Here is a 21963-nt window from a genome sequence, read left to right as displayed (position 1 = left end):
AAATCCAAACCAAGCAGAACAAGGGGAACTGACCCAACCTCTTCAGAAAGTAAAACAGATTATGGAAAAATATATGGCTTCCAAATAGGGGACTAAACAACAGCACTTGCCGTGGTCTAAGTCCAGATAAACCTGTATACATTCCAGTAATGTTTACATCATAACTGATTTCCAAGAGATATCTGTTTCAGAGGGTTCAAACTAGACCCACTTTTCACTCAAGATATATTTTCTTGGGAAGGTAATGAGGTTTTCGGTACTTGCACACTAAGACGGTGCTTTAACACCATAGATCATGTTTTCCTTCAATTACAAATAAGCAGATACTAGAAACAAGCCCAGCCAAAAGCGTTTTAAAGTGGGTTTGGTTTTGAAAACGTCTCTTTTTCAACACAGAAAACCTGGAGTCCCCCAAAGCATCACAACAGCTGTAACTGAAGTGTCATTTCCAATTGGCTCCAATGCCACTGACCATTCAGCATCCTCCGTGGTAGCTTATCTCAAGCACCACAGCTAGAAGAGGGTACAGCAACAAACAGTTGCAGCTTGAGCAAACATGATAGCGGGATGATGTCACCTTTATAGAGCAATGTTTGTCCAGAGGGACTTCATAGTATATATAGTTAATATAGTATATTAACACTAAAAAAGCAAAGCCTGCACTGACATGCAACCTAGGGAATAGCAGGGCAGCTGCTCACCAGTGTTACCCAGGCTAGCAGAAACGTGTGAAAAGGGAAATCTCCAACTTGAATTCTATCTGAGATATAAGAATACCCTACAATCCATTAACAGCGCCACAGTAAGGGTTTCAAACCATGGATTTCAATCCCCTAGGTAGAACAGTTAAGCTTCTGGAACACCGCATCCCTATTCCTTATTGCCATGCTAGAGCACCCAGTACAGCACAAGCTTAAGAGCAGGAGGTTTATACCTACTAATGCCATTTCCCACTCTTTGCAAGCTACAGCTCTTTTTAGCCACGCTTAATGTCAGACCCTGCCGAGATAAAAGCACAGGACGCATTTTGCAGGCACATCCCCTGCACTTTAACCTTGCTACGAAGGGAAGTCACATCTTCCTTACGCTAGAAAACAACCCAAAGGCATTACCACACATAACATATCCCTGCCGTCAGATACAACCCTTCAATGGTGACACAGCCGTGTGCTTCCCAGGTCTCACCGAGCCATGCTGAAGCCATTTCTGCCTCACAAGCCCATCTCAGTTCCAGTTCCATTCCCACAGCTTTCCATCCTGCCAGCCCGCAGGAAAGCGGAACCTACACCCTGGTAAAAGCCAGCAGCACAGGCAACAGAAAAGCCTCACAGCAAAGGGCGGATGCATCCATAAGCTCGAGTTACTTTCTCACCCGGCGCTCCCCTAAGATCCTTTTTCCAGGGAATAAAGCTGCCAAAAGGCATTCCTGCTCACAGAGCAAGCCCAGGGACCGGGAAACCTGCCCCTAAAGCACCCTCTAGTGTCACTTGCCCATAGAGCAGCATGCCAGCATCCCGGCTCCCTCCTCAGCTTCATAAACCACCCCTGCCAGTGATGTGGACTCCCCCGTTTCTCTCCCACCTACCCTGGACCTTCACTAGAGCATCAGCACCTCAAGGCTGTCTGAAACCTTACAAGAGAGCAACACATAAAAGCCTTCATGCCCAGAACCTGAGTCCCATCACCCCCAGCACGGGTACCACTATAGGGAACAGGGTGAATAGAAAGTAAATGGTTGAGAGACAAAGTAAGAAGTTGCCAAGCGAAACCACTTACGCACAGTGAGGCCGGCAGCATTTCCATCCTACCTTTGCTGTCGCCATATCAGACGTCTCCATGTTTTCTGCTTGGCCTATCCGTAAACAAGAGCATTGAAGGAGAAGGGAGGGGAGAGAAAGGGAAAGTCAAAAGATGATGAAGAGAAGACAACTTGACAGGAGGATGACAACAACAAAGTCACTTAAGAGCTCATCCCAAGCTTTTCCTCCTGCACTCAGATGGGCAGAAGCAGCATCTCAGGCAGATGGCCCCAGTATAAATACTTAGGAGTCTGGCACAAGACCCAAGTCATTGCCACCTCCCTATACAAACTCCTCCCCCTTGCCACCACCCAAAGGTCTAGTAAGACACAAGGACCCTCCTCCCAGCTTCCCTTTGAAGTCTGAGCTTTTACAGGGAGCAGGTAAGCAACCCATCTTTCTCCCTCTCACATTATAGAAGGCAGAGGGACACAATCAACCCCCCAGCACGAGTACTTTATGAATCAGGAGAAAGGAAGAAAGCGAGTGCATACTGGGCAGTGCACAGGGAAAGGGGGAGTGATGAGACATAAGGAAATAGGGAAGGAAGAGGCAGCTTTTGAAAGGAAAGAGTGAAAGGCATCAGCCAGACAGGTAGAAAAGCAACGGTGCAAAATAAGCATGCCAGAGTCAGGCCATTTAGAGAGATCTACACGTGCAGAGAGAAACGCAAGGTGGAGGCTGATCATCTGCACCCTACTGGGAACACTCACCTCGGCAACACTCAAATGATCTGGCCTAAACTAGGAACTCTTTGGTGCACACTCTGAGCTCAGGCTGAAAACCTCCAATCATCTAAGGTAAGCTTTGTCCCAGCATCAAGAGGCATCCGTAGCTGCCTGGCCCTGATTGGCGCTGCAGAGTGACTTCACGCCGCCCCATTCATCACCCAGCTTCTCCCTCCCGGTCCTGCAGGCTCCTCCTGGCCTACTTTACTCCAGTAAATCAGTCTGGAGCCTATTGGGCAGCCCAGGAACCGCTGTACGCAGCTCCTGCCCTGGCAAACCAGACAGACATGAGCAATCCTGGCTGGGAGGGAGGCAGAAAAAACACTGCAGAGCTCAGTCAAATTAAGAGCCTCTGAGGGCTAGAAACATCACTGCTTGAAAGTGCTTATTCATACAACAGTGCTGCACGCTGTGCTCAGGCACACAGCAGGCACCGCAGCACAGCGCACAAAGACCAGAGGCGCTGGCAAATCCTTTACAAGGCACTAAGCAGCCTACACACTGAAGGACAGCTAATGCACCTCTGCAGAACCGCGGTGCTACTATTCCCTTGTGCGATGCATACCCGTCACCCCCATAGAACAGACCCACCGGGGTTTAGTAACCTATTTTGCAGTCCTGCTATTAGTATGCAATGGAATATATGTATAAACCGGCTATCACCATCATGCTGATGTGCAGCGTAAACACTAAAGATGGGCCATTACTCAACAACAGTACTTAGCACTCAAATCACCTCTGAAAAGGACCATCAGTATAGAATACACACAGCAACACTCGTGCCAAGCCCTGTCGGGCATACAGGAAATGCGTGTTTCTGGTGTGTATTTCTGCTGTATTTCCTGCAGTTACCTGCTTATACAAATCAAGGCTGGCAAACCTCATCTTTTCACTTGGCATATTCAAATTACACCAAGCACATGCTTACCAGGGATATAAAGCCCCCCTTATGAAGGTTTTTCAATCTCCATTCCAAGCATTGCTGTGGACATAATGTAGCTTCAACATACCCAGTCCAATGCCACACAGGAAAATTATCACCACACCACCTGAGCTACACTCAGTAGGATGAGTATCGCCATCCCTGCTGCGTGCTAGGACCTGTGCCACAAATGCACACACTGAATAATCTACTCCCTAACCCCTCTTTTATGGAGCTGCTGAAGTCCCATAGCAGCAGAGACTGCTGTTTAAGCTTCCTTGAGTTTGTAATTGCCCCAAAAAGATATCTTACAAACAGGAAACCATGGTTTGTGTTAGAAGCATTACCTGAATGTGTAGGACCCCTTCAAACAGCCACACAGACACAACTCTCAGCCATCAGGGCATCCTCTGTACAGATACATCATTGTGGCTTTACTCCTGCCCATCATTACAGTTGTAGCTTCACACACTGAGTAGAGCAGACTCTCCTCACATTCCTGGTTTTACTTACTCAAGTACCCACATAGTGCAAACAAGAGGCTTAGAAGGCTCAGACAGATTAGTTCACAAGGAAAGGTGCATGACCTGCAGGCACAGAATGCAACTCTGCGTGTGCAGCACCACTTCAGCTACAGTTGGATTCTCTCTTATGGCAAGAAAGAAAGGTCTGCAGGAGTCGGGGGAGCAGTAAAAAACCCCTTGTGCCTCTCCGATACATACATACAGAACAAAGCCCGTTAGTAACAGAACTAGTGGGAGGGAAAACTAGAAGCAACTTATGAAACATTATCAGGTGAGAAGGAATAGCTTCAAAGAATGCCAGAAACTAAGGAAGACATGGTTATGTACCTTCGTGTATGGGCCAGATGGTTAAACTCCTGAACCCTTGCCAACATCAGCATTCTGCAGCCCCTGCTGTCAGAGAAAGCCACATGCAATCACAGCACCGGTGAGTTAGGGCACACCTCCATTCCATAGGGAAAAATAAACCTCAGAAGGGACCCTCTCTTTGCTGCAGCAATTAGGAAGTCACATGAGACTGGATTTCCACAGGGAAAATGTGCATTTCGCACTCTCGGCATCATGGGAGCTGTAGTCACACTGCCCACAGAAGAGAGTGCCTGTGAGCCATCTCTAAGCTATGTGAATACAGTGTTTGTCATGGCATGCGAGTTAGAACTTAAGGGAGGGAGAGCAAGGTAGAACAGCACCACTGCAGGAAAGCAGTACCTTCAGCTGTCCTGGAAGAAGGGACTTGAGAGAAGCTCCCCTCCATCAAAAGGTGAAGAAAAACAATTCCCTATAGAGACTTTGGAGGAGAAGGAATACTGTCGTGTAAGGAGAGAGTCGGTATCAGGAGGGTGGCGAAACGGGGATGATTCAGACTGCTGCTGCTTCTTTTTTTTGAGCAATATTATAACAAAAGAGGGCTGCTGCTTTCACGCAGTCTTTTGGCTCTTTTTTAACTCATTGTCTCACATGTCTGAGCTCTTAACCTTCCATTTTCTTGAGATGGTGAAATAACCTCTCCCACCCCACAAAACTCATTCACTCTGAAAAGGGGTAGGCAAACAACAGAAAGCTTCATGACTCATGGCATGCTTCAGAGAAATGACTCTGATTTGACTCCATCACAAAATGAAAAGCCATCTTCTACCTTCTACCTTCCTTTGCAAATAACTTGCAGCCACCACTGAAGAGGCAATGAGATTTTGTTACTTGCACAGAAATATGTCCTGATCCTCTCCCACCCCATTTAGATCAAGATACTCTGAAATACCATGAAGTAGCAGGTCGCATCACACCGTAGCCTCATACCTTAATAGAACAAGATTTTCACTGAGGATAATGCTGAGCATCTCATCTCTCAAAATCAAAGTGAAGTGCCCAATAGCCAAGACCCTTTGGATCCTTGTAACTTAGAATTCTTTCAAGTACAATGAGCTAAACCTTTATATGGAGTCCAACAGCCTTCAGTCTTCAGGCTGGCATTGCCTAAGGGATAATCCATAGAGATGCATAGGTAGCACACCAGAGAAACAAAGCCTTCTGCACTCATCTGGACCCATGGGGTGTCTAAATGCAGTATCCAACCATATGTTTCAGATAAATGGGTGAAAACCTGATAGCGAGAACATAAACCACAAAATATTGGCTTTAGGAATACAAATCCTAGAGGAATGACTGCAAATTCATAAGGAAGAAAAAGTCCTGCATTCCTAAAATGTGAGAGAAGAAAGTAGCTAAAGCAGGGGCTCAAGACCCAGGTCCTAAACACAAGCTTCCAGTTTGCAGAGAGCTGCTTCAGATGGGCAGTGAAAGCCTCCCACAGTCACTACCTTTTGCATGTTTGAGGGGTCTTCCATCAACAGTGGCACTAGCAACGGGGTAGAACAAAGGGCAGCAGGCTGCAAAAAGGAATACAGTACAGAAGATGCCCCAAAGGCACAAAGCAACAGCCTGCTCGAGCTCACATGAGGAAGTGAGCACTTACATGTCTAAGCCTGAAGCAAAGATTCTTTCCCAGAGCACAGAAATAATGCAGTCTTACAATGCTGGAAACTTTATAGCTAGACCCATATCCCTCAGGCAAACCCATATTACATGTGGCCTGCCATTGAAATAAGAGGAGGTGGTTTGGGAGAGAGAGAGAACATGAAGCATAGGGATAGAGTACTTAAGAGGGAAAACAAGCAGCAGAGAAGGCCAAAGGAGAAAGATTAAGTCAAACTGGCAGGAAAACAGAAAAATAAAGCATAGGGACTCAAGGACAGACCCTGGCTTGTACCATTGCAGTGCCTGACCTTGTTACGCTGCATGGCACGGTGGGGAGACACATGCTGCCATCTTATCACCGAAACACACAACAGATCCACGCTGCAAAGGCCAAGAAAGAAAAGGACGGGAAGACAAAGAAGGAAGGAGGGGAAGGAAAGGAAGAAACACAGAGGTCAGTGAGCACTCACACGGTTACAGTCATCTGCAGAAATGGGGAAGTCTGTCCAAGTGCCAACGTGTTCCTCAGCAATGTGAGGAAGCTTCACTCCAACAGCAAGGGAGCAGGACAATGTTGGGTCGAATCCCAGCCTGTTTACATACACACAGTAGTTTTGGGGAGAAAGCAGCCCAAAGCAGTGACCTCAGAATCCACTGTGGAAAATCCTGATGGCACAGCCCTTACTGATATTACTGGAATCACTGCAGTTTGGCCCCAGAGAGGAGCAGTGACTAGGCTGATGAGAAGGCAGATCTATGGAGAGATCTCCAAAGAGCTTGATCTGCGCAAGAGGCACTGGTCTCTTTTCTATGCTCTCAGATTTCTTCCATCCCAGGCAATTCAATTTTAAAGGCACAGCTGCTTTTAAGTCTGTGCCAGATAACGCTGCTGCTACAGGATGAGATGCAAAAACCCAAGAAAATTAAGACTTCTCTATTGAAACAAAAAGAATTTGAGGCTGTTCTTTACCAGAATGAAAGGCAAGAATTAACCAAGTACCATTGCTCTTGAACTAGATTGTCCATTAGAGGTGGAAGCTAACACAGCTTTTGTCCTGAAATGGGGAGGAAAACTGGTTCGAGCATCAGCACCACCACCAGTTTTCTTCTTCGTGGAAAGGAGGGGTGTTCGGATAGAGTCCATAAAAGGGTGCTCTAAGCCCAACTGACCCACTGCAAGGAACTCATTCTGCTCCATGCTCTGTGCCAGGACTCTCTGATCCACTGGTGCATGGAGCAGCCTGGGCAGCTCGGTCTGAGCTATCGGGTCACCACAAGAGACCCTGTACACTGCTCAATGATTAATATGCCCCTTGCTTCTCCCACTAACAAACCAGCACTGATTAACCTTCTTCCCAGGGACACACGGTTGAGCTCCTCTTCCAGTGTCCAATGCTCCACTAAATGGACTTAGACTTTCAGGATGGAGAGGAGATTTGCAAGAAGCAGCAGGTAAAATACAGAGTTTCAGGCATCTCTTTGTAAGGTATGTAACATTTAACTTCCTCGTACGTTAAGTAGCTATTCTTCGTGCACTGCATTTCCAAACAGCATCTTATTTCCTACGGCCATGGAGCGCAGCAAGAATTAAGTATGTACTTACCATCACCACATAATTCTCCTCCTCCCTGCCCCATGTTGTTTCTCCTTCTTCATTTTGTGCTACAACTCATTTTGAGGGGTTGGTATTTCCCCATTTAGACAGGCAACTATGAAGTGTAAAGATGCACATATTTTCCAGGGTAAGCATTGCAAACACTTGTGTGCACCAAAAATATATAGCACTAAAAGCACGGAAGAGGCATGATAAAATGTTTATGTGCTGACTGTAAAGTTAAGGAAAAGCTGATTTGTTCAGGGAATCGCATCAAGAGCAATCCGTACAATGGATAGCAGCTATCTCCAATGAGACTATGAGGATGTTTCACCTAGCAAATCCAGAACAGCTTGAATACCCAGGTCAGACAAACGGCCTTAGATTTTGGGGGAGCTTTTCCATATAGAAAAGCAGTAAGAAATATCTTGCAGCTGGGTTTCAGAAAGAGCTGATGACTGCGCTGTGAATGAGGGCCTGTAAAGGTCTCTGTAAGGGCAGAAGTACATGGATTCAAGCTGAAAACCAAAGCTGTCTGCAGATCCCCTTCCACCACCCCTACAACCTGCCATGGTCTCGGGGGAAGCTGAGGCAGCAGCGTGGGTCAACAGCCCTTTGTCCTCCAGCTGCAGCCTGAAGCTTCAGCAGAACCATCTGTGCATTCAGCTTCCCTAAGCAATTGGCTAGAAAGCCAGGCCTATGAACAGTGATGCCAGCTCTGATTTAGATACTGTGGTCCCAGATTCCTAAGAATTGAAGTGGGAGAACTAAAAAAAAAAAATGCTGTAAAACATAAGCCTTCAGTTTCTGCCCTTCAACATATGCCAGTGCTGTCAATTTATTGGCTCAACAAGTGGGTTTTAACTTGCTTATCCCTGCCATGCAATGGATCCGAGGCAAAATTATTTCAGTAACACACAAACTAGATTTGCAGCTATTCTATCTTAGGGGGGAAAGAGGAAGAGACCTAGTTAAAGACGGAGAAAGTAACACAGAACTCGAGGGATATTTTGAGATGTACTTTTTTGGTGTTTGCCCACCTGTTTCCCCAAATATCCCCTTTCCATCACAAGGAAAAGAGGGTAGAAAAAGGAGACCTGAAAAGCCAAGCACCATCCCATCACATTTTAATACCACCTTTGTTTTGCTGCACGGTATTAATCTGTCACGCCGCATCAGATGGAAGCGAGGAACAATGTACTTTGAGCGCTTTTCATTGCAGCGGGAGCACCAGGCTCAGTCACGACATGACTGACAGGTACCTCCTGGATTCTGATGATATCTCAGTTAAAATGTTCCCAGCGTGAAGCAAGGTGGGTTTCTGTGACAGGGAGACAAAGAGGTATTGCCTACACTGTGTTCTTTTTGAGGAAACCCTGCACTGATTTCTAGCATCGCTTTGTTGCTATGAGTGTTATCAAGAAGAGAGATCACCGGCACAGTTAAAATTCCCATACCCTTCACATTTAGGCATATGCAATGAAATAAGGACAGTTACAGCCCCTAGACATGTCCCAGGCTATATCCCAGCTTAAAAAGGTATCCCCATCAAAATGGATGTGTTTTACGACTTGAGAAACTCCTGCCTAGATACTTGAAGCCTGCAATATGGGTACCTCTGACATTTGCATAAGCCCGGCCACATGCTAAGGGAAATAAGCATCTTGCTCCCTAGGAAACCCCTCTGCATCCTTGAAACTCCCTAGCTCTGTGAGGCTGAAATCAGTTATGTTCTCTGAGACTAACATTACAGCAGAAGCTCACAATGGCCTTTGTCTGTCTTTATTGATCTTGCTTTTCATTTAGTCAACAACTGGATGTTGTTCTCTACGACTTTTCCACATGCTTCAAGAGAGCTCCCAGTGCTCCACAGAGCTGGTGGGGTGACCACTAACTGAAGTGCAGTTACACAACTGAAACCTCTGCACTTGGAAGCAGGAAGGAAGTGTAAGAACTCTGCCCAGTGTCTCAGATAAGGGAAAAGTGGGACATTAAGACGCCTCTTCACCTCCTCCTCATGTTCCTGAGCATCACGAGCTAGTGATGCACCCCTGTGAGGTCAGACCTCCTCTGCATTCAGTGATATGCAAGGCAAATCATGGTTTCTCTAATCTTAACTGACACTAGTCCAATAGAGACAGTGTCCCCACTGTGACAGTGTCAGTCTGTGGACTGATTGATCACTTGTCCACTATTCTGGACAGTGATCAATTCTATTTTACTTCTCAGGATACCAACGAAGCTGTCTCAGGAGTGGCAATCAGGTAACACCCAGAGATACGATATTTGACTACATTACTACAGATAACACAAAATTACCCTGTTACCAAGTTTGCTCTGAACTCTTCAGAAGTTCCATGCTCCGATGCACTGAGCAACAGCTACCACCAGGTACAGGAAAGGAACAAGGAAGACAATCCTGCAAGGTCTCCTCTTTGTCTCTGGTCCCATTAAGGCCAGAGGAGATGCATTTGTCCTCCCATACCCCTCACAGTCATAGAGCAGGGAACAAGAAGAGGGACTATCCCCCTTGCTTCAAATCAAAGTGCTGTCCTTTTATCTTAAGGAGACTGAATTGAGAACACAGGAGATCACAGGTATAGTACAACTTTGATGAATCAAATCCAATACGGCCTTACCTCCACTGACAGCAGAACACAGGCATACTCTGCAATTAGCAGCTCATCTTCAAAAGAAAAAACAATGTTGGCATATGAGAAATAGAGAGCAGGCGATATTTCCATTCACTGCAGCTCTGCTGACAGTAGCCTATCTGGGAACCCAAATGGAAGAGAACTGATTTTCAGCTGCTCTTCCCTACAGAAAAGAGTGAATGTTGGGGATTAGGGAGCAGCACCAACCAGAAGGTGAAAGAGGACAAAGGATACTAGCTCAACCTAAATATTAACCATCTTTCCTGCATGACAAAGGAGACTTGTGCCATTCTGATGTAGCTTTCTATTTAACATTACGTCAAACTGACTCACTTTGCAGCTAGATGCAAACCCAAAGTTATTGCAAGACCATCAGGGTTCTTCTGTGGGGCCCTCTGAGAGCTCATTTGCCTGCAAGTCATCTCCACAACAAGTCTTTAGCACCACCTTTGAAAGCCTCCCTAAAGATGATGCATCAGGCACCCATCCATGATGGATAAAAGCTACTCAGAGATTTGACTAGTACTAGGACCCTTACTACCAAGGACTCAAAATCCGCTCATCCCTTACAATGAGCGCTGTTGAAAGAGCAGTGGGATCACTCCTCATATTTCACACTTACAGTAGTAAGCAGCAGCTGGCTTCTACTTAACCACCACCTTTACAACAGCATCCATTCCCTTTTAGTCCCATAAGGGTTTCTCCTTAATACCGCAGAAGGCCTGCACCACGCTGCACGGTTTATTCCTTGCAGAAACATCACATCCAGACACACAGACCAGGGTCCCTCGGTTAACCCCTGCCCTCCCCGTCAAGAGCAGACCAAGCATGCACAGCCACGCTTTGCTCCCAGTTCTCACCTATCTTCAGCTGCTCCAAGCAATGGAAAAAACCTTCTGCTCTCCCTGAAGCTGCAGAGGTAGCAAATCTGCTGTGCCTCCACTTGCAGGCAAGCAGGGGCACAGTGTGTTAGCACCTCTATCAAGGGGAAAGGGACACAGGCTAGGAAGATGCAGCACAAGCAAGCCCTGGGTACATAAATAAGAGACGGATTTCACCCTGACCTCTTACACACACCCCAAGGATGTCACTTTGGCACATCTTCAAAGTGTGACCTCGGAATCCAGGCAGCCAACTATTTCTTATTCTCTCTGTCTTCAGCTGTTCCCTAATCTCCTTGCAAGCATCTTCTGTGAATGCTGAGCCACTGAAAAACCCTTTTAGCTTATGCAAAGCAAAACCAAGCCCTGCAGCCCTGGAACTAGCAGAATAAGGTGCTGCACAGGTTAAGGGGCTAGTGAAGCTGCAGACAAGATGTAGGACATATCGAACTCTTGAGTTATCTTATAACTGCTCTTCTTTACTTCCTCCCGTTTGATAGGGTCTCTAATTCAAATATTACAAATTATATTTAATTGTTAATGTAATGTTTTATATGATCTCTTGTAAACTGCCACTCACTTCTCTCCCCTCCATTTCCCCAATAGCCTATTGCTTTCCATCCTTGTACTTCTCACGCACCCCTCTCTTCAACAGTTTGTCTCTTCCTTAGGCTCAATCTGAGAGCCTAAGGACCAGTTTTTCCTCTGATTCAGCAGCTTAACATTTACTCTTAATTGAAACATATCATGCATCCTAAAACTGATGGGTGCCTCGGTGTCATGACAAAGAACAAGTCCTTGGACCAAGCAGAAACAGGCTCATGAACTTGGACTTAATCTAGCTGAAAGCTCAAGGTAATTCATATACATGACCTTGTCTCGTTACAGGGATTACAGAGTCTGCTGTGTGCAGACATCTCACCCAAGTCTCCATCCCAACTTTACCCACCCTTCAAAACACTAAGTCGAGCTGCTATTGTGAGCACAGTTATTTGGACACTCGGTAACTCAGCTCTGCCTCTCTCTGTACTTGTTGTTTCAGCATGGGAGCAACTCATATTAACTTCACCCCCTCTATATTCCTGTGAGGTAAAAAAGGAATTCTCCTTATTTCATAATCAGCGATATGAAATGACTCAAACTCACCCAAGCAATCAAAGAGCCAGGGACTGAGCCCTAAGTTCATACAAAACCTGACTCCTTCCAGCCTGTCCAACTAACTTCCCCCTTTATGCTTCCAAAAAGCCACCCCTAAAGCACGCAGTTAGAGCTGTACAGACTCCCCTTCAGCATAAAGCAGGCACAATAGATACAAGACAACTTACATGACTTTGGGGAAGGAAAGCTTTTTCCTCAGAGAAGATGCACACAGATGGCAGACCTGCTTCACTGTGCTGCAGGATGCCTTTTCAGGGGATGGGTTCTGGACCATGGCAGGACTTCACAATGCACAAGCCAACAGCAGCACTTGCTCTCAAGAGGAAGACTTGCACTGAATTCATCAGCAGGACAGAGTTCTCAGTATTCCCTGAAAAGACCTGATGGTTGGAGCATGGTCCTTGGAAATCCATCACAGAGGAGTTAACTGCTAGCAGCACTCCTGGGTACGACTTTTATGGTAAGAAAAGACATGTAGTTGAGATCTTGCCTATGCCTAGTTCATATTCAGCCAGTCTCAGCTATGTATTCCTCTCTTTTATCCCAGAATCAACTTTGCATCCCTTTACTTTTGGCTGTGGTAGCTTCTTTCAGCACTTTCCCAGCTGTACTGAGGTTGATGCAGATCCTCCCTGCTCTGATCCCTGAAGTGCAGCACAGGCTCCTTCTGCCTGTGATAGCAGAGGCAGCGTGCCAAGAGAAGGTGCACCTTTCAGTATATACCACATGGTTTCTTGTTCTGCCCTCTTCTGCCCTACTCTGCTCAGCTTTTGTCACAGCTTCAGGACTGCTGAAAGCTTGGGTGGTTGTGGTTAAATACCTTAGCAAAGGAGGAAAAAAACCAAGGCAGCAAAGGCACTTTACTAGTCCCTGTATGGATCATTTTAGGATCAGTATCCTCCCTGAAAACAAACTCAGTTGTAATTAAATCTAGGCAGCAGGAATGCTGCAGGTCCCCAATAAGCGAGGTCAGCAGGCTCAACATCACCCTGGCTCTGCATAAATAAACCTGATTGTGCTGCACCTAAAACATGTCCCTTCCGGCCAGGAAGATATTCTTAGCACCAGTTCAAAGGCTTTAAAGTGCAGGCTTCCAATTCAAAATTCCCTTCTTGCTATGCCCCATGTGAGTATTAACAAAGCCTAACCCTATTTAATCTATGAAATCCTGGATCAAATGGTATAACAGCATGCATTACACAAAGAAAGCCCAGGTATGACAACCTAAGCACCCATCTGCTTTGCTATCACATTCTGGTTGCAAACACCACTCAATTATACCAGGCTCCACAGCACCCGAGATTGGTAATTGGAGTGAAACATACGGAGGAAAGGTTAGTTACAACCACCAAGTGCTAATTCTGAGCCAAACTGTTGGGATATTAATTAGCTCTTCAGGGTCAGGATGTTCTCTCAAGTGAGTCAATTCCTCAGATGCCTACTCAGCTCTTATTCAATCCATTGGCCTTTGATACCGGAGCAGGGAATAGGAGGTTGGTAACCATCTGACTTACTACACAGTAAGAAAGAACTCTGACCTCAGCGACAGCTTACGTGGAATCACTGAGTAACAGACCCGAAACAACACTCTTCCGAGGGACCATGCCCGGATGCAAGCCGGCAGAGTGGAAAATGCCATATTCATATGCTTCGTGTAATCCACTGTGTGGCAGCACAAAGGAATCAGTTCCTAAATCCCAGCGTATGCCCTTCTGTGGGCTCATTATAACCCCCAGTCCCGAGTTGAGTGAAATGAAGCATAACTCCACTGTGCAATGCAGTAACAAAATAATGGGAGTTTCAGAAACCAAAGTCCAGCATAATGCTGGACCCAAGAACATCAGGAGGGAAATAGGCCTGGTGGTAGCTTAGGGCTCATAGTTCACACACAGCAGAAGAAAATGAAGCAGATTCAGGCCCAAAAGATGAACTACAACATAGAGCTAAACTCAATCATCTGGCTGCAAGCAAAGCAACAACAATAAATCATGCACCAAAACAGGCATTTGGTTTTAACAGCTTTTGTGCCAATGCTGCAATTTGAAGTAGTCATTAATCAACCCAAAGTACAAGGAACTCGAGTTTCTCCTAGAACTTCACAGCAGTTCTCCCGCAACCGAGTTCTAGATACCTCGCACTGTCGCAACACATCAGAAGTGAAATACAACAGCCAGTCTTAATCTTGCCTTTGCTGAGGACAAGAACCACATACAAAGATTCACTTGGGTATTTTTAAGGATCAGAGCTGCTAAGCATCACCACACATCTACAGTTCTGAGGAATGGGTCTCAAGAGGAAAACCAGGTTACTACAGGAGCTGGATGCATTTGACCCACAAGTTCTACTGCATTTTTTTAGACATTGATAAGACCAATGCAAATCACATTTTTTGTTGAACAGCTCTGAGAAATACAGGGAAAATAAGGACTTCAACCAGCCCAGCCCATGTAATCTCACCGAGTGGTTCCAGGCTTTCCCCCCCGTTCGGTCACAGTCTTACCTGTCGTCACGCATATAAGGGCTCAAGAACCGGGACGAGTCATCATCGTGGCTGCTTTGCTGGCTGCTCTGCTGACTGCTGCAATACAAGGAGGAAAACAGAAGCAGTTAGATTTGTGTAAGTCCCTATGAAACACTCTGGCTGAAACAGAGAACAAGAAAAGGTTTATATTCATATTTGGGGGTGCAAAGAAAAAACCGACAGGAGACAGTAAGTTCATACCTGATTTACAACAGGCATGAGTGGTTTGAAGCCCCTTCACCTTGCTTAGTGACACTTTACCCAGGGCTTTCTGCAATAGAGAAGTGACCCTGCCCATTGCCTATACACTGTTTCACCATGCCATCCCTGTCTATTACAGCTTTACGTTCAAATACCACACTGCTGCATTCCCTCTGCCAGGCAGTGGGACAAAAACGTGGTTAATTCCTAAGGATGAGCGGCCAACAGTTTATTCTGGTGGAGAGTTGCGTGCAGGGCCCACAAGATGTCACTCTCCCCCTTTAAATGGGTGTTTTGGGGAGGTGTTTTTAATGCCTTCATTTCATTTCTATGGATGTGAGCCTTATTCCCTCCTAGCAGCCTCCACCTGCTCCTAGGACTCATCAGGGTTCCTGCTGCTCATTTCTACAGCTTCATTTCTTTGCATAGCTTTCCTTCTGAGCAGTCGATAGATCTGATTCTGCCTTCAGGTAACAGACTGCAGCACAAAGAGCAGATATGCCCAGAGCTAGCTTCGATTTGATTTGTCTGGGTACCACTGGCTATAGAGTCATGGCAACACAGCACAAACTGCACAGTCCCACCTAGGACACTGTGTACACATCCCTGAGCACAAAGGCTGTACTGAAAAGGCTGTGGTTCCACTGTTGGAAGGACCTGGACTGTTCAAATAAAACTAGTTCAAGGTATGCATACACATGCTTTCAATCACAGCTTCCACTGTGCTGTACACTGATCTACACGTCACATTGCCCAAAGGCACAGAAATATAAATACAGCCCCCAAAAGCACCAAACTGCATCTTTTCACTCTAAAGAGCAATAATTCTCAGCCAGCAACATGTAATTTTTGGCAAAACATAGTACTAAAAGACTGCCTGTTTAGAACACGAGGCAGAAAACTGCACCTTACTCAAGACAGGAAGGAGAACAGGCTTAAGCTCTCAGAATAATGAGGGATAAGTATTTATAAAATCATTGAAAAAGTGATACGAAAATTAGCCTTTGAAGTTGGACAGAGAAACCCATAAAAACCTCACGTAACATTTACACCTTTCAGCTATAAAGTACGTGCACTGCATGGGAGACAGAGGCGTGCATCTTGCGTGGGCACATTCACACAATTCCACTGAGCATACTTGGCTTGTTTCCCCATTGCCCACTGTATAGTTTTTCCATCAGAGTCAAGACAGGTAAGCATTTTTGCTCCAGCCTCTCAGCAAGGGGACAGATCTAATTTTCTGCTCCTACACCCACATACTTACTCATGCTTTTCTTCAAGTGTCTCACTGTAGAAAGGATAATCAGAGAATATTGGCTTCGAGCTAGAAATCAACAGCTGGGTAAGAGCAGCATGGCCCCAAAAGCAATGAAACATCTTTCCTGTACTTCTGAGCTTAATTACAGCCCAGTGAACTGGTTTGCAAGAGCACAAAGGGAACCACGCTTCCCCTTCCAATTCAAAGGAGTTCTCACCGTTTGGATATGAGAAAGGGACTATTTCTGTTTCTTCGTAAAAGAAACCCTCCCACAAGAGTTTGCCATTGCCACTGAGATCAAGCAAATACAACAAAGCTTACCAAAGGAAAATTCCTGCTATCGCGGCCCAACGATAGCACCTTCAGTGCTGGTAATCCCATGTGAAAGTTTACTTATGGACAGCTATACAAGATGAACCTTAGACCCTTTCCTGCTCACCCACCCATGAGTAAATTCCTCCTTCAGAAAGTCCTCTAAATGAAGGTTTAAAATTTAAACACATCCTGCCATTGCAACACCTTGCAAGGCAAGGCCTTGCCCCTATGAATACAAGCAGTGAAACCAACTCAGACCTGTAGAAATCAGTTTTTACCCATCTATTTGCCACAATCAACATGAGCTGTTTCACTCCAACAGTGTTTTGCATGGAAGCTTTGTGAGCTTTTCACAAAGAAGTGTATTTCAGCATTCTGAATATTAGACAGCAGAGCTGTTTGAATGCCATGAAATGTAGAGAGCAGCTGAAATGCAGGCTCTATTGTTTTATTATGCTTTACAGTCCTTTTTAAGTCGACCTGCTTTTAAGGTGACAGTGTTCCTTTGAGATTGTAAAAGTTATTGTTGTTATACTGGAAATAATATGAGATAAGGAAGGTATGATTTGTGCTGAACAGTAGTATAGGAGAAGCTTTCAGGTACACATATGTCAGTCTTGTATCTAAAGAGAAGGCCAAAAGCTGGTTCAAAATCTCAGGAAATCAAAACAATCTTATCCCATTCTCAGACTCAGCAATGATAAACTTGCATTTGGACAAGGCTTAAACTTCTGGGTACACAGGCACAGGTTGCCCCTTTCTCTATTATGATTTCAAAGACACTAAACATCAAGGCTTATAGCATGTGCTTTTGACTCAATGCAAACATTCAGACTTACAACATTACTTACTACTATAGACATTAAGAGTTTTAAGAACAGATTAACCTTGCCTTTAACAATTAAAGCTCAGGACTCCACCTCCACCACTCTTCCATCTCACTGCTCCCAAACAATTTACCCAAGTAGCCAAAGTACAGAGGAAACATTTTCCCTGCTGACCAAAACAAGTGTTCTCATCACCCCCCACTGTTCAAATCAGTTGTGCGCTATTTGCAAGACTTCTGCTTCCTGAAGAACACTAAGAGTCAATTTTGCAGTGAAAGGAGCCCTATACTCTTTGAGCAGTGTATCCTGATAGGTGCATAATGCAAAAGAGAACCTCAAGATCAAATTTGTATTCAGTGTTGTATTTCTTGTTCTCTTAACAGTATAATCTCCGTTGCCAGTTCATCTTCCCACATCAGAAGACCCACTCACCACTGTTACATTGAATACATTCCTATGAATGCTTGTTCTAATACCTTCCTTTTCTACCATTTTTAAGCTGTTACAAGTCTTAGTTTTTCTTGACTTCATGACCCACGTACACACACAGATACTTAGATGAACACTCATGAGACAGTAACACAGAAGAATGAGGTTTATTAACTCTCACCAGAAGTGAACATCAACAGACTGAAGGTACTAAAAACCCTGCAAAACTTGCTTTTTTGTCTTAAATATTTTGAGAGCTCTCTTTCACTTGGTCTTGGGAATCTATGAGCCAAAAGCCAGGTTTTGTCCTATTCTTATCTGCCTTCCTTTTTAATAAGCCTCATTTTATTCCGAGATCTCAGTCTCGGAATGATAAGGCAGAGTCAAGGTCTCTTATTTTATGCATGAATAGGCTTTTAAAGCTAAACAGGTTTTCTAGTAGAAGGTATTTGTCTGGATTTCACAGTTCAGACACCCAGGTCAGTGTTCACACAGTAGAAGCATTCTGGGACTTCTATAGCCTCCAGATGCGGATGAGAAGTCTACCACACTTTTATATCTGCACGTGTGGTTTATTCAGTGGAGACGTCTTTCAACAGTGATGGATGAATGGGGTGAGCAAACAAATGAGAAAGAAATGGCTGTGTCCTGGAAGATAGAATCAGCTAATGAATTTGGAGAATTACCCAAAAATCTGTGGCCTATTAGCTACATTACCAGGGCTGAACCCACATGAATGTCTGGTATTCATTTTGCTTCGTTAACCCCTGTATTCATAAGGCTTTGGCTTCAGTATTAAGCATTTCCAAAAGGAGAATAATAGACAGTTGACACATTCTTCAATGGCTTTCAGCAACTGTGGCAACAGTTTTTGGAACTAAAAGCTACTATTATATGAAATATGATACATTAATATTTCCATTAACATGGATTTGGGAACTAAAAGATATGCAGGTTATAATTAATGGAACACTGAACTTGCGTCAAGGTTTCTGTTACAATTTAAAAAGCTTTTTGGCCATTTGAGCACTTAGCTTTTTTCATCCTCATAGCTGTAAGCACAAAGGCTTGAATTTACCTGCCTTCAAGTATACCACAAAGTCACCAGGACTTCGGAAGAACTGTCACCAGAAGCAGCACAGCAGCCTCAGAATCTGGTGCAAGTTATGGTTACTTCCAAGCTGGCAAAGAAATTAAATATATCGTGCCTGTTAAATGGTTATTTAGTGTCAAAATCAATAGTATTTTAAGCCAAAACTCTTTCAATTAAGTCTAAATGATTCATTATGAAAAGGGAATCTTTAAGACAGCAAATCCCATGATATGCAAACAATTTTCATTCGAAAACTCTCTTGATAAGTGTTTCTGCTCGCCTTTCCTTGGCAACACAAACGGGGTAATAACACTAGATTGAACTTCAAGCCTCAGGTGTGCCAGAAGTAAAGGTCCCTCAGTGTTTTCCCACAGGAGCATGTCAAAGACAAAACAACTTTATCTTTCCATTTCACCCTCCTGCTCTGCTCATCCTTTCCAGAACACATCCCTCCCTGTATTTCTCATGAAACAGCAGAAAGAGACCTCTGGGTCCCAGCTGCCTAACAGCACCTCTTTGTCCTAAGCAAATCAAATTCCTGTCATCAAAAGCACCATGTTACCATGGTTGCATGGATACGTAAATGTCGGTGCCATTACAGATGTCAAGAAACTGTCAGGTGAAGGGGAAGGAGAAAAAGATAAGGGACTGAATTGGAAATCACTGACCTAAGTTGCAAGGGGTAACAGTCTCCCTTAGCATAAAGGGCTGTCCTTTGACAGACCTAAAGCTTTCAGTCTGGATTAGAAGCCAGTCACCTCCAGTGACACAGCTTTCCCAAAGGTGCTGCAAGTTCCCACTCTCAACATACGAAGTTCTCAGGGGAAACATATCCTTACCACTGAAGGCAGCAAGCTAACAGCAGGCTTTATTAAAAAAGCTAAGGAGAACTCATGTTCAGCAAAGTGTAGTTGCTGAACAATAGCAAACCCTATGGGAAGCGGTACCCCAATGTTTCCAAGGCTCACAGCATCCTTTGTTTACACAGCCTTGCTCTCCATCCAAGGACTGCCCTTCTTCATAGAAATAAGTGCAAGCACCCTGTTTCTGATCACATTTCGTTGAAGTTGAAATGGGAACCTAAGAGGAAAACTTGTACGCAAGCTCATGCAGTGACTCTGTGGGACAAATGGCAGGCAGAGCCAAAAGGTGATATTTCAAGTGCCTTGTTTGAACCTTAAAGCATGCATTACCTGGAGCCAAACATATTGCCAGCATTGCCAAGAACCAAAGGGACACTTCCTACTCCAGAGCTTCATATCTTTTTAATAACTCAGTTTCATTAATGGGGGATTTAAAGCACTGTTTAGTCTAAAACCAGTTGGAGAGCCAGTGTGACTCTGTAATAGAGTCACCTTTTCCTTGCTGGAAACCATTACAGATGGGCAAGTTTTCTCCTCTCACTGCATTCATTTCACTAATGAAAACACCAGCATCGACCTTCACAGCTGTCAAGGCAAGCCCTTTCATCAACATCCCATTCAACAATGAACAACAGACATCTCCAGTTTCAAAACAGTCTGGCGGAAAACAACTGTGGTAATGAACACGATGATTAAATACCATTGACACAGGTACAGCATTGTGTAGGACATCACAGACAGTCCAATGGTAAATATTTGCTGACTAGATAAGACCAACAGCAGTGAAGTTCCAGGCTGTAAATCAATCAGTTTTGATACTCTTGTGTCACTGGTCATCCTAAAGCAAACAGATACTGAAAGGAAAACCACGAACTACAGCACAAGGGCAGGAAGATTCAGCCACAAAGAAAAAAGGGCTGGTGGAATTCACAGCCACTTGGCACACATTATCGTGACCAAGTGCCCAAAAGCCTGCAATCACAGCAAACAGTACACCAGTACTCTTCATTGAGATAGGCATGCAGCAACTTAAAAGATCCGTCCAGTGGAAGCACAAATTAGGTCTCATTTGAACTTGCAGGCTCTAAAAGGAACTGAGTTGCTATTAAGCCATCATTCATGCCCTCTGACTTTTTAGATTAGAAGAGATACCACAGAAATGGACATTTGTGCTTATGGACTTTCTGAAGCTACCAAAAGCAGAGAAGATGACTGCTTTACTACAGAAAGCTATGTAAAAAATGACCCTTTTCCTGTTTTTGCTTTGAAGATGCAGAAAAGTACACATTCCAGTACTAAATATCCAACTATGTATTCAAGTCCCAAATGCAACCCATCAGATATACGCTACATTTAAAGCTTTGATTTCTGGAGATGTGTGAATATGATTAACAAGGAGAGATGCTGTCCAAAAGCACGGGATGGTATTAAAACATGTCATGATCTCTGCCAACATTTCAGAACACACCATGTCTGACATCTGTCCTCCCAAAAGCCCCAGTTAACCAACCCCAGCCACAAGCAGAACAAAAGAATGCAACCCATTTGCCTCTTCCATTATGAAACCCCCAGGAAGCTGCCAGTTCCTCACACAAATGAAGTTCCAGCTAGGATTTTGTCACAACTTCCAAAAGCAATCCCAGGACACACACATCTATCACTTCCTGCAGCGGCTTGCTGGGTTTCTAATGAAGGACAAGCCTCACTTCCTCTACTCTGTCCTAAACCAGAAACATGAAAGCTCTTAAAAGCCAGAGAAACCAAGAACTACAAAATGTACATAATTACTCACTGTGCAGCTTCCTGGAATTGTATAGCACAAAGTGAACAGAAGTAGGGTCCACCAAGGTTTTGTCTATGAAACCCCTATGGCCGTGTGCCCAGCAGCCCAAGAAGCCTCCATCTCCCCAGCATGTAACTTTTCCTAAGGTAAGATGGAATACTTCTAATAATATATTTCAGGTTTACATCTTTGAAGCATTTTAGGATAGGTCTTTCCCTTTAGCTGAGCTTGTCATTTAGGACTTCAGTGTTTTGAGCAGGAGACCAAACTGAGGCTATTCTGAGACAATCTATTCCCTGTTGATCCAACAAAATCCACAGCCAGTTTTACATTCTTTGGAGCACCAATGTTTTAAATGTCACCATTACCTAGTCTGGAGGCTGTAACTGACCAAACATTTATCTTTAGGACAAGCATTAATGAAAGACAAACTGGGTGA

The 21963-nt window shown here is 44.6% G+C and overlaps 1 protein-coding gene across 5 annotated transcripts in view; it reads right to left on the bottom strand.

Moving 5' to 3' along the window:
* Positions 1-21963, bottom strand: part of GRAMD1B (GRAM domain containing 1B) — a 129318-nt gene that overhangs the window by 53603 nt on the left and 53752 nt on the right. For 4 of the 5 annotated variants that reach the window (XM_065697347.1, XM_065697344.1, XM_065697342.1 and 1 more), the window contains exon 2: positions 14735-14812. In XM_065697347.1, coding sequence (XP_065553419.1) covers positions 14735-14748 — 14 coding nt within the window. In that variant the 5' untranslated portion in view covers positions 14749-14812. Of the gene's footprint in view, positions 1-14734; positions 14813-16535; positions 16580-21963 lie in introns of those variants that run through there. The other variant, XM_065697346.1, reaches the window with a different exon arrangement.

This window comes from Lathamus discolor, chromosome 17 (assembly GCF_037157495.1).
Source record: "Lathamus discolor isolate bLatDis1 chromosome 17, bLatDis1.hap1, whole genome shotgun sequence".
In the NCBI taxonomy this organism is placed as follows: domain Eukaryota; kingdom Metazoa; phylum Chordata; class Aves; order Psittaciformes; family Psittacidae; genus Lathamus; species Lathamus discolor.
Note: the sequence above shows the minus strand (reverse complement) of the source record. Positions and strands in the feature narration are given on the sequence as shown.